This window comes from Podarcis cretensis (assembly GCF_951804945.1).
Source record: "Podarcis cretensis genome assembly, chromosome: 12".
In the NCBI taxonomy this organism is placed as follows: Eukaryota; Metazoa; Chordata; class Lepidosauria; order Squamata; family Lacertidae; genus Podarcis; species Podarcis cretensis.
In genome coordinates, this window is record NC_137181.1 from 59,157,214 (window position 1) to 59,178,940 (window position 21,727).

The 21,727-nt window shown below is 42.3% G+C and overlaps 1 protein-coding gene and 1 long non-coding RNA gene across 6 annotated transcripts in view; one reads left to right on the forward strand and one right to left on the reverse strand.

Moving 5' to 3' along the window:
- The window catches only part of GLI3 (GLI family zinc finger 3), a 260,995-nt gene that overhangs the window by 92,217 nt on the left and 147,051 nt on the right, over window positions 1-21,727 (reverse strand). For all 5 annotated transcript variants that reach the window (XM_079947518.1, XM_079947515.1, XM_079947517.1 and 2 more), the window contains one exon: window positions 1,725-1,930. In XM_079947518.1, the coding sequence (XP_079803644.1) occupies window positions 1,725-1,930 (206 nt within the window). The remainder of the gene's footprint in view (window positions 1-1,724; window positions 1,931-21,727) is intronic.
- LOC307199690 lies at window positions 1,683-5,445 on the forward strand. Its single transcript, XR_013832127.1, has 2 exons — window positions 1,683-1,803; window positions 4,693-5,445. It is a non-coding gene; the product is annotated as an uncharacterized lncRNA (long non-coding RNA).

Here is a 21,727-nt window from a genome sequence, read left to right on the forward strand (position 1 = left end):
GAATGTTTATTCTAGATTTCTTGGTCTTGCGAATGGCTCAGGACGTGGCCAAATCATGAACTATCCAAGGTGGCCCTTTCTGAACATGCTAGCACACAGCTTGCATATATGTCACAGAGCAAGCTGGTCTGTAAATCACACAGTTCAAAGTTGGAGTTAACTTTTTATTAGTGAAACACAATCTTTACAGCCTTGGCTGAGTTTCGGGCCTATGAGCAGAGTTGCTAACGCCCCGTAGGTCCTACACTATGAAATCCGTTGCTGTGACTAAAAGCAGTCTAGGTCTCCTCCTCTTCAGGACTTATTGCAAGCAACTGGAGACGCTGCCTGCATGCAGACTATCTTTGCTCCTCCTGTTTCATACCTCTTCTGGAAGTCAGGGCAGGGAGAGGAGCTTGTCGTAGCAGCGGTGGGGGGCACCCGTGACTCTTCGCACCCGTGACTCATATCTGCCTCTTGACCTCCCCCCTCCTATTTGCCTGCTTCAGCTTCTGCCTCTGATTCTGAACTTCTCTCTGCCACAGACTCTCCCAACTCACTGAGCCCTGTTATCCCTTCAGCTTCTGACACCTCCACTTCCCTGTCTTCTCCCTCTGACCACTCATCATTATCCCACCACTATTGCCCAGGCTTCGAGCCTCTTTGCTTGGTGATTCCCCAGCTGGTTCCTCCCACCATTCCTTGACAAAAAGGAGACAAAAAGGCAAAACCAGATGGGGAGAAGCATATGCATGTACTTTTTATATGAAATTATTAAATGTTTCTGGAGTTTTGTTACATTTATGTAATTTTCGTAGCTGCCCCTGATGATGAACACATATTTTAGAACATGTGAAATTTGCAAAACAGGTTTGCAAAAAAATCTTTCTTGCATTCACTTGTGTTGCTTTTCCCATCAATCTGCATATATGTGAAACCATTCTCAAGGCTGGATTTCTGTATTCTTATCCAAGCATGGGTTGGGCGAAAATACAACTCATAATTATAAAATCCAAACCTTGAAAGCAAGGCTAATTGATTCAGATAAATAAAACGATGCTGATAACATGGCCCCTCTCTAGTTTAAAGCTGGCTTAATATTAAGATGCTTCAACTAAAAGCAATGGGGAAAACTAGTTACAACTAACTTGTTCCACTGGTTTCAATGGAAACGAGCAATGACTAACTTTAGATGGATTAAGATAATTTATGCTTTTTAAATATAAAGAAACTCTTGGTTTATAACTCTGAATTCAAGGGGATCTGTCTTCATAATGTTTTGCCTACCAAAAATTTGGCAAGAATTACATTTTTTTCCAAATTAAATTTAATACAAACAATCACAGTCCCATGGAATGAAGACAAAACGTTTGTCTCCTTTTAAAAAGTTCTGGGAAGAGACTATGGCTAAATGCCACGAACTGATTCCAACACATTGTATTGCTATCTTGCCTATTTTACACTGGGGTAAGCAAGAAGAAAGGCAGTCCATGGCGGCAGGAGTTAGAAGCAATAAATATATTTCCTTATTTAAAATTTCAAACAAGATGGTACCTTTAGTTGATGTTTCAATGAAATGTACAAATGACCAGCTATAGGCTGATGAAGTATTGAAACATTTATGACATAATAAATGTTTGACAAACCTGCTGCAGCTGATTGGAAGGAGCTGAAGAGATCCTTTGACAAGATTAATGTAACTGCTGCCAAAATGAGAGCAAACAGGAAGCCGGTCTGAAACTCACCATCTGTAGGGCTGAGGCCCCGAGCCGCTGAGATCATAGACAGAGAAGGGCTGCTGTGCAGTGATCGGATATAGTCCATGTAAGGGTTAATGTAGGGATGAGGGGGGCTAAAGGGAGATTCCGATGCTGAAGCAGGGTTTCTGTGGGGGGATATTCTGATGAACGGCAATTCCGAATATGTTGGGCTACCAGATAGAGCAGAAGGCCTAGAACAGAAAGAGAACAAAATATACAGTATGTTCGGTGTGGGTTTTTTTAAAAAAAATGTAGCCTACCCTCACTTAAAGTTAACTGTTATCCACAACGAAGATCAACACACACACCATGTTGAATCCAGACTAAGCTGGTTGAAATCAATGGGACCTGAGTTGGGTTGTGACTAATTTGTCCCAAAGATTGTCTATAGGACCCAAGTTCAACTAGTTGGGGACGCAGGTGGCGCTGTGGGTTAAAGCCTCAGCGCCTAGGACTTGCCGATCAAAAGGTCAGCGGTTCGAATCCCTGCGGCGGGATGCGCTCCTGCTGCTCGGTCCCAGCGCCTGCCAACCTAGCAGTTCGAAAGCACCTCCGGGTGCAAGTAGATCAATAGGGACCGCTTACCAGCGGGAAGGTAAACGGCGTTTCCGTGTGCGGCTCTGGCTTGCCAGAGCAGCGATGTCACGCTGGCCACGTGACCCGGAAGTGTCTCCGGACAGCGCTGGCCCCTGGCCTCTTAAGTGAGATGGGCGCACAACCCCAGAGTCTGTCAAGACTGGCCCGTACGGGCAGGGGTACCTTTACCTTTACCTTTTTCAACTAGTTGACTCAAGGCATATTTCCCATTGCACAGATAGAAAAGCTGGAGGAAATATGTTTTTCCTTCTCCTTTGAAAGTGCTAGCGAGTGTGTCACCAACACTTTTAAATGAAAAAGCTGTTTGTCACCCTGCACCCTGCAACCTCAAATATTATGCATCCTGCAGGGAATATGATAAGTATATTATGTAGTCTGTATGATTATTGACAGTTACAAATACAGTGGTACCTTGGTTTAAGAACAGCCCTGTTTATGTTTTGTTTTGTTTTTAATGATATTTTATTCAATTTTACAGAACAGCCCTGTTTATGAACTATTCAGTATACGAACTCTGCAAAACCGGAAGTAGTGTTCCGGTTAGCGAACTTTACCTCAGTCTACAAATGGAAGCTTAATGGTGGAAGGGCACCGGCGGCGGAAGGCCTCATTAGGGAAAGCGTGCCTCCATTTAATAACGGCTTTGGTTTAAGAACGGACTTCTGGAATGGATGAAGTTCATAAACTGAGGTACCACTGTACACAACACTTATGCCCAGTCACATCCAACAGGAACATAAGAAGCTAGCTGGTACGGAAACAGATCACTGATCCATCTAGCTCAGCCCTGTATACACTGACTGACAGCAGCTCTCTGGGTTTCAAACAGAAGACCCTTTCAGCTCTACCAGGAAGGCGCTGAGGACTGAACCGCCACCCTTTTGCATGCAACCCATACGCTCTGCCAGCGTATTAGAGACAGCAACATTAATGGTGGCTGTTGCGATCAGGGCAGGATCACCTCAGTAATTACAGATCACAGATTTCATTATTCTGCGTAGTAATGCAGTTTACATATGCTTAACTCACATAGAAAAACAAAATTAAAGTATTCACTAGCAGTGTGAGAGGAGCCTCAGTAGCCTGTAGAAGAGAAATGCCTTTATGAGTGGGAGCGGAGCTTGGTTTACCTTGACCCTTCTGAGCTACCAGTCCCAACATGTAGAGCAGGTATCCCCAAACTCAGCCCTCCAGCTGTTTTGGGACTACAGTTCCCATCATCCCTGACCACTGGTCCTGCTAGCTAGGGATGATGGGAGTTGTAGTCCCAAAACAGCTGGAGGGCCGAGTTTGGGAATACCTGATGTAGAGCTTTAGATGGAGTCTCTCCCCCACCCCACACTGTGCTTCTTTTCTAGTGGAACATTCCGGAATGGAGTACCATTCACCTCTGCTCAGACTGCCACCGCTGCCTGCTAGCCAGAGGAGGTGCCTCCTTTACCCCATGTCAGGGCTTACTTAAAATAAAAATTAAAAAGCTGGGGAGGGAAGGAAAGAGTGGTAGAGTTATCCTTGCACACTCAGGTTTCCTTGCACACTCAAGTATCCTTGCACACTCAAGGGGCCCATACCAGTCATAGCAGTGTTGCACAACTCCTTTTCTTTTTGTGCCTCAAAAGGACTCTGAGGAACACAGTCTACGGGTCAGGTGCTCACTAGGCTAGGTGCCAACCTTTAGCTTCCTGATCTGAGCCCTGAAGTCCCTGGCAGATATGTGCACTGGGCAGCTACATAACATTTGCTCATCAGGACAGTAATGGAACAGGACTGCATTGCAGGGGAAAGATGGCAGCCATCTCCATTCCATCAAATGCCACCTAAGAGGAGCCATTCCACCAGGATGCAGCAGAGGGTGAGAAGGGGAGCACAATAATTCAAACAGATCAGTGGAGAGATCAGCTCCGTTTGGCATCTCCTCTCTCAGAACTGAATTCACTCCAGCTAGTCATTAGAAGAAGTACTATGCAACTTTAAGAAATGGCAGCCGAAACTGCTTTTCCCCTTCCCTTCTAATTCTTTTTTCCTTTGTGTTGCATATTACATAACTGCATATTTTAAGTCTGTTGATTGGAACATTTTGTTTTTATTGATGGAATATAATCCGCTTTTCCGTTGAAGGGCAGAGCAAAAACTGTTTAAATTATGACAGTAATACAATTATTACCTCTTTCCTTGGCTTGCTAGCCCATCCTTATTGCAACTGTCCCACTTCAATTAGGAACAAATTATATCCAGCTGATCCTGAGTTTGCTAACTATTACAAGACAGCTTTTGAGGATGCTTTTCGGATTGGGCAATTTCACAACCAGCTGACAATAGATCAAAGATGCGCCATATGTTTGTTTTTCTTCAGCAGGGCAAAGCAAACCATTGTGGAGCCAGACTGACAATCCAGTAATTTAATTAACCACACAATGATTGCCAGGTGAAATGGGACATTTTTAACAGCAAACATGGAACTGTGAGAAAGCAAGAAAGAAGCCCTAAACCCAGGTGCTGCCCAAACGTAATGAGGAAGATTTTGAGAAGGAAACCACCTGCCTGGCGATGGCCCCTGACATGATACTTCAGTGACGGGATACTCTGGGATGCCAGCTGTACAGAAAGCTGTACAGAGAAGCCATTTTGCTAGGCTGCCTGTCTCAGCCAACTTGCTCGCTCTTTGGCAAAGGCTTGTCATTAAGCTTGTCACGAACGTGCAGCACCCCAACTGGCTGACCACAGCTAAATGGTTTTTGGCCCAGTTTTCCCCAATTAATTTAGGACAGACACAGTAGAGTCACAGGCAGCAGCCAAGAGAACCACCAAGGGCAGCAGGTTCTTTTGATGTTGCTGACTTTAAGTATTATTTCTAAGGAAAAGAAAATAAGTACAAGTTTGAAAAGAAACTGAAGAGTCCCAAAGTGGGTTTCTCACCACTCAACAAGCAAACTGACTGCACTAAGGATGAGTTTTCTTCAACTCCCGTTCGGGAAAAAGCATTATATTCATTTTTACAGCTTCCACAAAAGTAGGTTTGTACCGACGTAAAAAAAATAAAATACGAGTTCTATCTGAAGGTATAGTAGCTAGACGAGGCAAAAATAAAATCCATTAGTTCATATCCCAACCTGGTAGAGTCATTCACCTGGTCATCTATAGTGAGTTAGACTTTCCTCCAGGCATCTGGACAGAGCAGCTTTTGTAAACTTGCTAAAATGATCAGGCAGGAAATTTGTATGACCCACTGACATATGGTCTTGCTTTCTTTAGAGCAGAAAGCACCAGACTCAATGTTATGTTTGTGAAATGTAAAGGTTATAAACTAAAAGTCTGAAACAAAAAGGTTAAGAAAAAATACCGTATTTTACTTGAATCTAATGTTCAACTTTTTTGGCCAAATTACGTCGTAAAAATTAAGGTGTGCACATTTACATTCGCCAGCAAACACTTTTTTTGCTTTCAGGGTTCTGAAAATTTAGGTGCACATTAGATTCGATGGCGCATTAGACTCGGGTAAATACGGTAATGGCAATTATAACCTGCACCTTGAATTTGTTCGTTAAATAAACAAATAAATAAATAAATTTCTATACCGCCCTTTATCTGAGAATCACAGGGCAATTTACAATATAAAGACACAACAATACATAACATAATAACAAACAAACAAAAACCTTCCAATTTCTGAAGTATCCCCTCACACGACCCCTTCCCATAATGTGTGGAACGCAGGGGGTCTGAAATAGTTGAGGAGGAATGTTGGCAAGCATCACTCCTCTCATGTCCTCATGCAATGTTAAGTGTGTTCGGGTTTATGGAGAACCAACATCCAGAACCTTGTGCGTTCCTGATGCCACGTAAAAAATGACTGATATGTCAGTCTCTTTGGCCAAAGAGCTTCCAAAAAGAAAATTGGCTGGGCGGGTGTTTCACTTTCTCACAACAGATTTCAGCACCCTGTTTCTCTCCCTACTGTCAGGGCTGGAGTCAGATGCCAGTCAGCAAGCAAGGAGCAGTCTGCCAGAGAAGTTACGGTATTTTTCCGTCTATATGATGCCCCCATGTATAAGACGCCCCCTATTTTGGGGGATTCTGATTTAAGAAAATTGGGGAAGGTGTATTCATGTATAAGACACCCCTAATTTTTTGACATTATTTTTTAGGAAAAAAACCTAGTCTTATACACAGAAAAATACGGTAACTCTTTATTCAAAGAAATGGCATACAAGTAAGTCTTATCCCCACCTTCAACCCCCTCAAAGGCTCCTCCTCTGCCCGATGTTTCCCAAGCAGTCTCAAACTGCTCTGGGCATCTCTAATCTCTATTCCGCTCTACACATCGCTCTGAGTGTCCTTGGAGACAAGAAGGGTCTCTGTGTCCTCCTGCAGTCTCTTGTCCATCCTTTTCTGCTTCAGCCTCCGAGTTGGAACTGCTCCGTCACACGCTCCCCCTGTTCACTAAATCCTGTTGCCCGTTCAGCATCCAACAACTCCTCCCCTCCCTTCTCCCCTGATCTCTCCTTGGTGTCCCACCACCGACCCCCAGGCTCTGAGCCTTCCTCCTCTGGGGTTTCCCCTGGGGGTTTCCCAGCAGGTGCATCCCACCACTCATCATCCAGCCAGTCAAATGTCTATTCTTCTCTGCTTCTGTGACCACCTCCTTCTTGACATAGTATTTCAACACTTGCCAAAAATGGTAAAGTCTTTGACGCTCTGATGGTTAGAATAAAATTAAGTTTGCAGATGTATTCACATACATGCAAATCAGTTTAATTTGCGTATATTTGCAGTGGCTGAGGGGTGGCATATGGTGGGGTACCACTCTTAGGAGCTCCTCAACAGAACAGAAATGCTAAATATTCTGGTCATCGCAAACATTTATCAAGGCAGGAGCCAACTAACTAAACGAAGATCTGCAGGGATCATATACAGCTAAACCACAGGAGGAGTTCTCTGTTGAATGTGAGGCTGGCTGGTACCCATTGCCTCTCAGACAAGTTAACCATGACTCCTGCAACTGCTGTGTTGAGAGATTTACATCGGGCTCGTGAAAATAATGAGAATGACTCCCAAAATCCTTATTTTTATAAATAATTAAAGTAGGAATTCCTTTTATTTTTCTCCTAATTTTTCATTGGGGGTTTTCTATTGCAATATGCTGGTGCCATGTTTACAAGGTATTTTCTGCAAACACGAAGGTGAGCAAAATGTTTTTAAAGGAAAGCTGAAATATGCATGATTTTATCAAGAGTCTCTAGGGACATGATAAAGTGCTGTGTGTTTCTAAATTGTGGCTCATGTTTTTGGGTCTGGGGAAACACTTGGTTCAGTTGTAGTCAATGTATCAGCTCCCACAAATGCATAATGGTATATCAAGACATTATAAGGTATGTGTAATCCCCCCCCACACCCTTTAGCTACTCTAACTAACGTGCAAAATTATCCCTTCTCAAACCTCCTGCCTTCCCTAGCATTACCCTCTGTTCTGGTCATTCTGATCCTCAGCCCTACTCAAGTGTTATCACCACACATATTAAGGAATTGGAGCAGGGCAACCCAAACCTGCACCCAACATCTCCACCCTTGCTAGTTCCAGATCCAACCTTTAAGTGTTGAGCAGGAAAGTCTGAGGGGGCTTCTTTGAGAGTTCTGCTGAATCTGTCCCACTATCAGGAATCCTGTGCAACTGTGTCTCCCAACCACAGGGAGGATTCTAAGTGCATTCAGCAGAAAACACAAAGAATCCCTTTCCAGGCCTTCAGATTAGCATACAAAGATGTGAGACTGCAGCCAAGAGGATGGTAAGAAGAAGAGTCTTGCATCTCCTTCCATGCATTCCCGGGCAAATGCCTGACTAAGCCTTGCTCTATGTTCCTCCTCCAACATTCTCAGTCCATTAACCTCAGCTAGGCTCCATAACCTCACACATGGGAGTGAAGACCAATAATGCCCAAGTCTCTTCATCAACAACTTAGCAGGAGAATATCTACCATACCATCATTGAAGCCAAACTAGAGAAGATATCAATTCTTTCCTCCCTTGATGAAACATGGGGCTCAGGTCCTGCTGTCCCCCTCTGTGGTTAAAAGCTAACTCTTCCTCTTAATGGGAAGCAAAGCTCTATAATTTCCTATCAAAAACTCCTTTCAACAGAGTAAGGCTATGCAGAGGAAGAGAATCCATTTTAACACCCTAGCTCTCTGACAGACTCAACCCACCCTGCAGATCAGTCTAGGCGATTGGGACCACCGTTTGTAAATAAAGATGCATCATTAAAATGATTTTGCTGAAGAAATAATTCAAATAATTGAGCCAAGTCAAGACAGGAAGTGAACCAAGATACAAGCACTAACTAAAACTGTAGGTTACTGCATCGCTTTATACATGGGGCTGCTTCTGAAGACGGTGCAGAATTCAGCGGCCAGATTGCTTCACTGGGGCAAGAAGGTCTGAGCAGATAACGCCGATCCTGGCCTGGCTGCTAATTAGTTTCTGGGCCCAATTCAAAGTACTGGTTTTGACCTATAAGGCCTTAAATGGTTCAGGACTGTAATACCTCAAGGACTGCCTCTTTCCATATGAGCCGACCTGGACCCTGCACTCTTCATTTGAGGCTCTTCTTTGTGTGTCCCCTCCAAGAGAGGTCGGGAAGGTGGCAACATGAGAATGGGCCTATTCTGTGAGGGAATGATCTCCCCAAGGAGGCTTGCCTGGCACCTTCATTCCGTCTCTTTAGGTGCAAAGCGAAAACATTCCTCTTCTCCCAGGCCTTTGGCTAATTAAACAATATATGGCCTTTTGAACTGGTGCAGGGTGGTAGTTATTGTTACGTTTGTTATTATGCTATGTGTCAGAGCTGCCTCCAGGTCCCAGCTCACAGAGGACCAACGCTAGGCTGTAGTTATGTACAAAAGTCTTTATTGAGGTTCAGTTTCCATTTTAAAGCCGCAGCGCGCAGCTCTACGTCTCGACCTTAGACCGGCAAAGTCCCGTCTGAGTCTCCGCCCCTTCCACACCAGTTTAACACTCTCGCTTTGCTCCACCTCTTCCTAAGTTCCTTTCTCCTCTGGGCCCTCCTGCCCGCTAGGGTTTCATCCTTTCTGGACTCCTCTGACGCTGACCCTGATGATTCTTCCCCCTCCTTCCGGCGGGCTTTAGGACCTGGTTCCCTATCCGGGCTACCTTCTGTGCCGCTCGCCTGTACATTTGAACTTGGCGCGCGCGCCCAGCCTGCAACTTTCCTCTTGACCGTTCCCTCGCTCTCCGATGGAGGCGTGGCCAACCCTGACTCATCTTCTCTCGCTGGTGGTGCATATGTGGGCTCTGATACCTGGGACTCCTCCCCCCCACTACGCTCTGGTGGGGAAGCTGGTCCTGATTTCCAACTGCTGCTCTGGGAGTCCCCGCTGGCCCCTTGCTTCTGGGGTGTCCCCCTTGGGTCCCCCCTTGCCCTGCCCATCGGCGCCCCCTTCTGTGAATCTTCCGATTCGCTGGAGAGGCTCATGGAATCTCTATCGGGCTGCTGTCATATTCTCCTACGCTGCCCTCGGATTGCTCCCCCTCGCTCTCCATCTCCTCTCGTCCCTGCGCTCCCGCTGAGTCCCTGACACTATGTCTTTTTCCTGATTTTATACAGTAAACTGCCCTGTGATCCTTGGAAGAAGAGCAGTATATAAATTTAATAAAAACTTTTGTGTCCCTGTATCGCTGGATGCTGCCCTATCAAGCCAGCTACTTGTGAAGACTTCCGCACATGAAGATTTATCCTGGCATTGTGTCTATGCAACATGCAAGAACTTCTTAAGGGGCCAGCTGTCACTTGAGCATTATGTAAACAGCTACTAGGAAGAATTATACTGAAAAACTCTTTGGATAGATTTGTATAGGAGCAGCCACTGAAATGGGCCAATCACACCGGAAGAGGTATGTGTGAAGCAGATGTAATTCTATCAGTTTATGATGTCCTGGCAAAAGGGTTAAAGAAGCCAAACTGTAAGGCAGCAACTATGAGAGGGGCATCATCCAACCAAAACACAAACATATGAATTGCCCTGACTCAACTCTTATAATAAAATCATTGTGACTTGAAAGCACCGAAATTTTGGCGTATCATTTCAAGATAAAAGTCTTTATATGAATGATCAAACCTCGTTTTGAAACCCCACCCCCCCCCCAATTACTCTCACACTTTATACCTCTTTTGATTTCCAACCTACGATGTGAAGGCATAGGACACATTACTGATACTGAAAGTTAATAGGCCTAACGCTATATGATGTCTGGATAGGTGATGATATATGTAAATGCTCACATATGTAAATGATTCTGAGTAATTCATATCTATTAATTCTTTCCAATCACTCAGCCGCAAATTATATGGTGTCAAAGGCTCAAATGTCTTCTGCAGTGAGCTCAAAAGAACTGACATAATTCACTCTTGCCCCCTCCAGTGGGCTAAACTTTGCACTATTTATTCAATTCACCATGACTCAATCACAACAATATCAGGGTTGAAAAGCTTCTTTGTTAACCAGTTCAAGAACGGCACCTTATATGACAGAATATATGTTGAAATTAGTGCATATGTGCGATGCGTTTTTCTGAAATATGTGTGTTCGTTGTTTTCTCCTGCTGACATCTCTTGCTGGATTTAAGCAGCCTGTCAAGACTACATTAGTGTGCAGATATCCATATAACACCACCCGCAAAAAGGGAGGGTCAAAGAAATGTCTCTAACCTTCTCTCACTTAATGCTCCTAACTATGCTAACGTAATATGCATTTGTTAAAGATGCCCTCTTGTTTCATTGATGCACTGAGAGAAAGAAAAAAAATTCACCCCAACCAGTTTTGGAAGACGCCCTGGCCACTATCTGAGCAACTGATGAGCTGCATGTGGTCATTAGAGTCCTCTGCTCTGAAATCACACCCTGGATGGCGATAGGGTCTGCTTGGATGCTGATTGATTAGAAGAAAGCAGAACTATGTAGCCATGCAAACACACACACACACAGCTACACTAAGCCACATATTTAAATGCTAAGGAACCTTTCACCGTTGACTTCACAACCATTAGAAGCTTCCAAATTAACAGCATTTCACATATCCAGGTCTCTGCATTTTATCTTCTTTATTCTTTCAAATCCTGAAATTGCTTGGATAAGAGTTGAGGCTTTTTTTTTTAATACATACATTTCTAAGAGCAGCCTGAACTTTTAGGGGAAATTGAAGAGGCTTTCTGTCAACTACAGCTAAATCCTCCCTTTCTATATCAAAACCCCTTGCTAGAAAATTACTGTGCAGATGATAAGGCTGAAAGATATAATAAAAAGTGACTCTACTCAATTTACACTGCAATATTGGTATGACTGAATATTTTTCATTCAGGTGACTGATAAAATCACTAAACTGTATTGGAGATAAATAAAGGAGGCTTCTGTCAAGAATAAACACCATTAATCATAAAGTCTCACCCTCAAGAGTGGCTGTGCTCTGCCTCTGCACAAATACACCCTTGCAAGTGGCATGAAACTACTTCCTCTTCTCCCCCTTGTTTGCTTAGGGAATCTGCACGCTTGTTCTTTCTGGTGTATATATCCCGCTTCCCCACCTGCCGGTGTCTGGGGTACTAATCTGCAGACATACATGTTTGTTTGTTTTTGCAATGGGCTCATCTAAGCATCGTGTGTGTGTGTTATTGTTATCTGCAACTGACTTAATTGTGCTTCATGCTCATGATCAAAAGAAAACACCTCTTTCTAAGATGTATGACAGAGACCTGAATAACTGTAGCATCCCAAATGCAAATTTTTCATTCTAACTGGCAAAACGGCGCATCAGTTTGCAAAGGTATTTGCTTCTCTTCTCTTCTATTCTATATCGCTTAATGCCAAGGTGGCTTCTAAGCAGTTTATATCCAAGGCTGAACAAGAGTTATTCAAAGCTTTCCAATTTTCCCCAATGTTCTCCATTTAAATTGTCTATGACCTTATATGTGAGTTGTCATCAGGTTTCACTTCCACCATGTTTGGTGCCCCTAACCCCCCCCCCCAAAAAAAAAACCACACACGAACAAATGCACCCATGACATTATATCAGAATGTTAAGATGCAAAGCACAGTCCTCTCAATTACTTTATTCTAGGAATCAACAATCAGGGACTTCAGTTTAAATGAACTGCTACAGAAGCCTTTTTAATCTATTTATCTCCATGTCTAAAATATATTTACAACAATAATCACATTATGTCAACTTTGCTTCACTGTGTCCATGCACGCTCACACCTAATTGCCCAGGTGACCCAGAAATTCAAGCCTGTTGATGTTGTGAATCTTCTAGAAGTATAAAAGCCAATACACAAGATTTATCATTCTAGAATGACCAAAAATGAAGACAGTGATGGAGTTCTGAAAGGGTGGGACTAAACTGCTCTGTGATCCTCAGATGAAGGTCACTGTTTCAGAAAGCAAATTTAACATCCATTTCAGTCGTGTCCTTAAATGCACCATGTAAGTGGGTGAAGTTGCTATTCACTCCCTTTTCTTTAACTTCAATGAACTTTCTCAGTGTATCGTTGCAATTCTTCCTAACATTAATTTATCTCAATCCACGTCTATGCAGAACACATTCTTGCTGATGAACGGCGTCGTGGCACTTTGCTCCTGGAGGAGGCAGGAATATGGAGTAGCCTGCCCCTGTAACTGCTGTTTTCAAGTGGCTGAGCGGGGGGGGGGGGGGGAGCGTAAGAGTTGGTGGAGCTACTAGCCTGGTGAATCCCTTTACAATAATGGGTTTGCAGAGACCCTTTCTTAAGTTAACTGATCTAAAGTCTCTCTAGGTCGGAGGGAAATAAGTAAAATCAGTCTACAACCCATTCCTAAAGCAAATGGTGGTTCAAGAAATTCACATGCTATTAAAATGGAGTAAAGTAGAGCCCTGTGCACTAATGAGGTTTAAAAATGTACTTAGGTCTTCATGTGCAAGACACTTAACAAGCCGTTCGCTTCCTTGGCACAGACCAATAGAGAGTTGGAGTTGAGGCATAATCATGCAGGCAGCAACCAAATCGACTGGAAGAATTAGGAGACTTGCGGCCCCCGAGGAATGCAATTCATGCGGAAAAGCAGTTGCCAGAGTGAGGCTAGGGAACCGCGTGGGAAGAAAACAAAATAAACAGTCCAACAAAGAAAACAAAGCCTCTGCAATAAGGGCTTTTCCAGTGCTTGAGTACACTGAAACTTCAGAGGGTGCCTGTGACAAAACCCCCATCAAACGAGAACCTCTCTGTGAGCAAAGACACCAGCAAAATGATGTCCTAGGTCAAAAAAGAGCCACAAAAATTCCTCAAGGTATTTTTGTTTAAAGCTTGTGTGTGTGTGTGTGTGTGTGTGTGTGTGTGTGTTTGGGTGCACAAGAGCCAGATGGAGCACAGATAACCCAACAGTGAGCCATTGTTATAATATAAGCAAGCTGAAGTCAAGTCTTGATAATTACTTCTGGTTTTTCTTTTTTCTATCCTTCATATATCATGTAAAAATGACACCAGCAGACGAGTGAAGGATCTAGCTGGTCCTGACCACGTATCACAAAGGCAAAAAAGGGTATGCATGCATGTGCTATACAAACTTTAGACTCAATCCTAATTCTCTCAGGCAAAATTCTGATGACACTTAATTTCAGATTTTGCCCCTCTTGGTGTTTGTGTAGGATGCTTTACATAAGACGATATGGACAGATTGAGCTAAAAGAAAATAATAAAACACTGAAGCCAGCTTAGTAACAGTTCCTCAGGTGATACTTTTGACTGGCAGGAAATGTTAACCAACAATTGTCAAAGCAAAGACTTTTGGCGTCAGCCCACAAACAGCAGTATATCAGCTCCCCAACAAGTAGATCTGCTTTGATCCATTTGTATTTTGTGTTTCTTTAAAAGATTTGGATATTATCTCCACTGCATTGCCCCCTTAAGTGCATTACTAAATCCTCTCCTCCCTCTGTATCATTGATAATTAGGAAGCAGCAGTAGCTATCCTTTGAAAATGCCAGAGTGGTTATTATTTCAACAGGTTTCAACCTCTCTGGCTTGCCCTATGTACTCTTGGCAGCTATGAAGGAGTTCTTTATCCTGGCTAGCTGCCTACAAAGGCTCTCAGATTACCCTCCATGTTCTCAATGTCTGCTTTGTGATTCTAACATATTTTCAATCATTAAAAGGAAAAAAAATCCATTCCATTTCAAACACCTAAAATAAGTCATGTTCGCAATATTAAGCAACAACCCTCTGGGACTTCTGTTTTAATTACGATTTTACATGCTGTAACGTGAGCTTGTAAATTAAAGGAAAATAAATGAGAGAGGGTGGCTGTAAATTTTTAAGGCAAATTCACTTCTCAAAACAGTAAATGTATCACTGACCGTATGTTTGCTGCTAAGATTCTGAAAGTGTGAATAATGCTGTGGTTTAAAAATATCATTTACAGGTTCGTAATTGTCCTTAATAATGGCTGGTAATGTTAATTATCCTGCATGCTTTTCTGCCCTGGAAATTCATTTCTGCCCTGGAAATTCAAAACTAACATGCACTATACCATGCTACAGATTAGCAACTGTGTTGACTATCAGCAGGATCCCTATTAAACGTTGTTATGCAGACACAAAATGTATGTCAAATGTGTTTTAAAGTCACTGGTGACTCCACCCATCACCTTTCTGTTTAAGCATTGGGATCAGGGCCGGGTTTCTGTATAGGCTAAGTAGGCTGCAGCCTAGGGGCTCTAAATCTAGGGGGCCTCCCCAGCCCACGCACCCCCAGCGGGCAGTCTCCCCTCTCCCCAAATTGCAAACCCAAGACCATGCGAGGGCAGGGCAACTCAGGCCCAGCAACTACGAGGCTCAGGGCCAGCCAGTGGGACCCAATTTGAAACGCTGGGGCCCAACTTGAAGATTTTTTGTGGGGCCCTAGGTCAGCCAGATTCTGCAAAATCTTAAGAGCTATAAATAAAACCCATCTTGCCTTGGTGTGGGGGCCTCTTAGGAGCGACCCGCTGGCTCCAATTTGGCCCAATTGCGCCAATTGCCTTTTGAAAGTGACAAACTTAGACAAACAAATTTTGACGAAGTTTTGGGTAATTTCTGCTATGAGGAAGGCTCTAAAAAAACATTTGTAGTCTTACTTTATTTGATGGTTGTAGCTTACTTCTTAATATGTATTTTAAATCTGACTGTTTGATGAGAACATAAAGTAGATTCTGAAAGTGCCACACTGTCAGGTAATCATGATCATATTGTTTACACCTCTCAGGCAATATAATTTGTAAACTCAAGGTTTTTTAAAAAGTACATTACAATTTCATTTTCCTAAAAAGTAATGCTTATTCCACAAAAGGTTTACAAAGTTCAGTTATTGCAAAAGTTTTTGAGTGTTAATTTTAACATTCATGCATTTTTTAAAATCACCATGGTATTTAACAATAACATCTTATGTCCTTCAGAGGAGAAAATAGTGAATTGCAAAAAAATTTAATACCCGTCATCATCCTTGGCTTCACTCAGATTTGTTTATAACACACTTCCATTTTCTTCTAGTCGTGAGGGTGGGGGATGGGGGGGCCTCGCAAGTGGAGCAGTCTAGGGCCGCTCTTCATCGAAATCCAGCCCTGATTAGGATGTCCTGCTCTGCATCATACAGTCAGTCCATGTTAGTGTCATGAGCCTACTCATTTGATCACCCTGTGCTAAAGGCCAATTGACTCTAGGAAAATGGGTGTGGGGGCTAAAGTCTAAGGCAAGAGGGTGACCAGTAAGGAGCAGCTTCAAAGCATCACCAGTTTTGCTAGGAGGCGCTTGTGAGGAGCTGCCCCTGAAACAATTGGGGAGAAAGCCAATGCCAATGGCCCACAGGGAGCCCCATGAGAAGAAATGTTTGCCTCTCCTCCCAGTTCCCCCAGAGCCATGGTTTGCTGGAGGGCTGATATGAAGAGCGACCCCTACCAAAGCTGAGACAGTGGTGGGGAGAGACCATGCCACTGGGCTAACTGACCCTGCTAGGAAGGTGGGGTTTGGCCTCCAGCTCCAGTTTTCCCAGCAGGGAGGTCTTCTCCAGCTCCAGTTAATCTAGTTGGGGAAGAATTTGTGGATTTTCAATGCTGGCCTCTCCTCTGAGGTGAGCATTACCAAGTTCCTGATGCTCATTTCCATGCCTGACTCCAGTGAAGTTTCCTGGCGCCTCTAGTTTGAATTTGGGAGAGTTTTGTCTTTTCTTAGTGTGAGGGTGACGTGCACTAATCAAAATGGATAAGCACTATGTTGAAGGATGGTTGAGGAAGACATTACTTTCGTTTCACAGACGATATATGTACATTAGTGTCACTTTCACAAAGGTATGATTTATCTTTATCCTCACACAGACCATTGCTGTGCAACATGGACATTTTGATATTAGTCTTGAACAATTAAAAAACAACAACAACAACAACCTTAAGCTTGTAAATTTTAGTTCTCTTTAAAAACAATAAAAACCAAGACTGTAAATTTTAGTCATCTTTGAAGCAAGACTTAACAAGAATGGAAGTACAGTATTATACTTTTTTTAAAAAAAAGGCTGTGCAACAGGCCAGTGCAACAGGTTTGACAGAAGCCTCTATAGAGCTGCCTTCCTTCCAGTTCACTGAATTTGAATACCTCAGTCAGTATCTGCTCACTGCCTAATAATGCTGACTACAGCACAAAGAAAAGTACAGGAACTTTGTTCAAGAAACTCCAGAAGCAAAAAAATATCCCACTTGTTCATTCTTTGCCACAGATAGGTCAATGATGTCCTGAATTTTATATACAACATAAATACTGAAGCACACTCAGTTCAACATTACGGTATTTTATCCAACAAGCGTACTAATCATCCCTCCACATTTCAAACTTTATATAATCACGAGGACTACACTGAAAGGGCAATTAGGCTCCATACCCCACCTATGGGAGCTATACATTATGGGGGTCATCTCTGTGGTAGCACCAATTGTTTAACTCCCTTTGATGTCTGCCTGGCGCCAACGGTGGTTTCTCTTTAGTGCCAGTTTAAGACCTGGCTGTTTCTCGGAGATTTAAGAATTGTTATTTTCGTAGTTTATCAGCGAAGTCCACCATTTTGTTTTTTAAGATTATGGTAATCATTGCTTTATCTGCTCTCTTTTATTGGTGGTACTGTTCTCTGCCCTGAGAACAATTTGATATACATTCTTCAGTACTTTCTACATGGCCCTCAAATCTTTTGAAGAAGGGCGGTTAAGAAATATTTTAAATAAAATACTTCAGTATGTATGCATTTCATTTTTGGGGAGGGGTATTAATAGCTGCCTATTATATTATATTTGGGATTTTTTGTGTAACTGTGAAAGTCAGTGGGCTATTTAAGGTTGAAGAGGATTTTATGGCTTTATTTTGATTTGTTACGTCTTTGACATTTTGATTTGTGAACTGCTCTGGGCTTTTCCAAATTAAGCACTCTATAAAAATTAAGCTACTTTTTTTTTTGCGGGGGGGAATGAAGAAGTGGTTCAGCTGCAAATTTCAAATTCTAAAAGGGGCCTAACGCTCCACCCACACAGACCTTTTTTCTCTAAGCCTGTGCCTGGATTTCATCTGGCATGCTGTGCAGCTGAAGTCAGATGTATCTCAGAGACTTGATGCAGACAACTCAGGCAGGCAAACAGTGGAGGAAGAGCTGTCTTGAAAGCCCCACTAAGGCATGGAACTCACTGCCTTCTCTACAAAATGAAACAGTCTTGTACCTGCTGGCCTGACTTGAAGGAAGGCTGATCTGGCCTCAGGTCCAATGTATTCTGCCCTTAAGGGAATCCCTTGCCGTACATATCAGCTGCCCGTATTTGCTCTATCCGAGGAAGCTGAAATCCCACCTTCAGGGGAAGCATGCACCATGCTATACTGGGTTACTTGCAAGTTTTTCACAGACCCCCTAATTGAGTCTCAGGAACACAAACTAATTTTTGACCAGTTTTGCAGATATATTTCCAAATGAAGATTGATGAATTCCAGATAGAAGGATCCACATACAGTGCCAAAAAGGTCACTAAATCTATACAAAACTCCCATTGAGTTTTATAAATGATGCAATATCACTCCATACCTAAAGCAGGAGACCACAGCTCTGGTCTAGACTCCAGGCTTCCTCTTTCCTGGCTTGTAAGAGGCCAGTTACTGGAAAAAACTATTTCCAGCTGACTTTCCAGCCCTAGAGTAAGATGCAAAGTGATGTACATCTGATCCAGCAAAAACATCTTCTAAGCTACACTCAACACATAATGCCTAGCACTTTCTAAGAACCATTTTCTTTCTCTTACCAAGGGTTCCATGCTAGTATTTTCTTTGTTTAGTACTACTGTACTTCTTCTGGAGGCATCAGTATCAGAAACAGGATTTCATTCCATGTATCATACCAATGGCCCCATGTAGCCATGGAACGTCCAAGGTAAGAAGGGCCTGTTTGCCTCTTTTGCCTTCACAGAATCATAGAGTTGTAGAGTTGGGAGGGACCCCCAGGGTCATCCAGTCCAACCCCCTGCAATGGAGCATTCACAACTAAAGCATCCCTAACAGATGGCCATCCAATCTCTGCTTAGAAACCTCCAAGGAAGGAGAATCCATCACTTCCCAAGGCAGCTCTTACTGTCAGAAATGATGTTTAGTCGGAATCTGACTCAATATATCTTAGAAACAAAATCTACAGTCCACTTAAACCCTATGAACTATCTGCCCCCTCTGGGTTTGCTGAGAATTTCCTCTTACACCATTCTGCTGGCAGACGCCTTTCCATCACAGGCATTCACTTTTTGATACCGCACTTTCTGAGTTAATCCCTGCATGGACAATGCAGAACAGCACAACTGAACTGAGAGACCTGTGAAGCAAATGTTATGCAAAATAAAAGTGATTCTTATTTTAAGTATGTAGAAATACATTTTGTAATGGATATAGTATAACAGTGTGTTGTACTGTATGCTAATAAAGTATACCAAAAGCACATAGATCCTATCCTAGACCTCTGGAATTTAACAGTGGAAGAACTTTTCTGTACATGCAGGTCTCGCTATCCGAACACAAGGCGTTCTCAGGAAATCGTTTGTTAGACAAGCTTTTGCATAATGAGTCAACAATTTCCACTGATTCCTATGGGGAAAGTTTTAATGTTTTTTCCAAGCACAGAATGCTGACACCCCCCCCCCAAGTGATGGAAACCCTTCAAAACCCTGCAAAAGAAGCAGGGGCCATGCTAATCTTCTCTGTATCGTTCCAATTTTAGCATATGGACTGCCGGAGCGAGCACAAAAACAAGGAAGGAAAAATGCTCTTTTATTTGTCGGATCTTCCCCTCTTCCCTCCCACCATGTTTTCTGTACTACACACAGTGCTGTCTGTTTGAATTTCTGAATCTGTGATGTATATAAGCAAGGTTTGGGCACAAATTCCTTGTATTTGGATAAGTGAATTTTCATAAACGAGCATTTGGGTAGCAGGACTTGCGTGTACTATGAATTCTATTATACAGCCCCAATTTCTTTTGCCAAAGAAACAAAAATGTATATAATAGACAATCATGGTGGAATTACAAATATTTATAAATAACAAACTGAAACCAGCCCACAAATAGGGTTTGTTTATTAGACAGATGGCATAGCAGTCCCAATTCACTGCTTGCTAACATTGCGCTCCATGACCCATTGTTCTATATTCTGCTCAATACAGTGTTCATTTTAAAGATGCATTATATGATCAAGGTAGTGCGAATCACATGGCTGGTTTATGACTGTCATGGTTACATCTCTCTGCGTGGAATGTCTACATATTCATTGCAAACCCAATATTCAGTCCTGCTGCTCACAGGTAGCCATGTATTTGAGGTTGCCTACAGCCATTTCATTGTGGACAGCAAGGTTGTAACAAATGAAATTCCCTGGAGATGCTACAGGTGTTTCGTTTTAAATGTATTCATTTTATTGAAAGCTATTTTATCAAAAATGTCTAATGCCAAATGCAAACGACATGATTTACTTCTAAGCAACTAAAACTATTTTAAATATTAAGCTCTGAGCATTACTTGTATTTAAGGCATTCAAATATTTTATGTACATGCAACCAGCCAGTGGTAAGTAGCTGTTATTTATAACAACAGAAGAAGACTGTAATTTACACAGGGCTAAACTGGGAAATAAAATAGCTGAAGGAGTTAACTGTTAAGGCCAATGAAATTAGAATTGAAAAATACACTATCTTCTTTTTGCTTTCTTCCACCCCGTTACATTTAATCTAATTAAATCTAACCCATAGTTTCTGCATTATTTCTTCCATGATCAAAGAAATGTGGAATATAAATTTAATAAAATAAATATTAAAACATAACTATAACCAAGAAAACAATCTGTTTGCTTCCTGCATGTGCAGTACTGCACACATACAAAAGTTGCAATTCTGCACTCACTTACTTGAGAGTAAGCTCCAATAAGCATAGTGGGACTTCTGCATGTTTGCAAACACAGAACTGCATTGCACAGAAGGAAGTGGTTAACAGTTCTCTGTAGAGTCCTGTAAGAAACTTCTAGACATTGGCATTGCACCCATGGTAGAACTGGATCATTCCAAACTTACTTCTTTTGCAGGATGTTGGGGCTGCAAAGGTTCAGCTGGTGCATATTACTGTTGTAGAGTAAGTTAGTTTATTTGTGCTACTAATATAATTGTCCTTTAAATTTATTTTGTTTTATAGCTGTTGTTTTTAGAGCTGCTACAGATGTTGTGAAATTATTTATTATTGCAGATTGCCATGAGCCCACAGGAAGGCAGGATATAAATGTTTTAAATAAACCAAGCTGTTTTAATAGTACTCATCCCAAAACAGAAATGTGTCTTGTTTTTAGAAGGCAAGACACACACAAATTCTAATGCTCTTTAAATGCTGCTACTGAAAAACAGTTTAAGTTTTACGTTTATTCATGCTAAGCTGTAAATTGAAGATGTACAATAGGAATACTAAGAAATCTAAACAAGTCCTAACAAACAGGTTTCATTAACTCAAAGTGACACATTTCAGTACATATTCATAAGGTTGGGGAGGGGGTTATTATCTGGCTGTAATTGCAGTTGTTCTAACACCTAATAAGCTATGGCTGGAAAAACAAAGGCAGGTTAATTTGTGATTTCCTCTACTCATTTGGAGGCAAATTAAGTGTCAAACAGCTAATACGGAACATATTTCATTTTATGAGATTCTAATTTAATTCTGCACCATATCGTTGATGCCTTAATATGGGGTGGTTTATCTGAAAGAGGAGTAATTTATAAACCTTTTTTCAACGGAATCTTTAATGATAGGATATGATAGCATAATTATAGCAGTGGCTG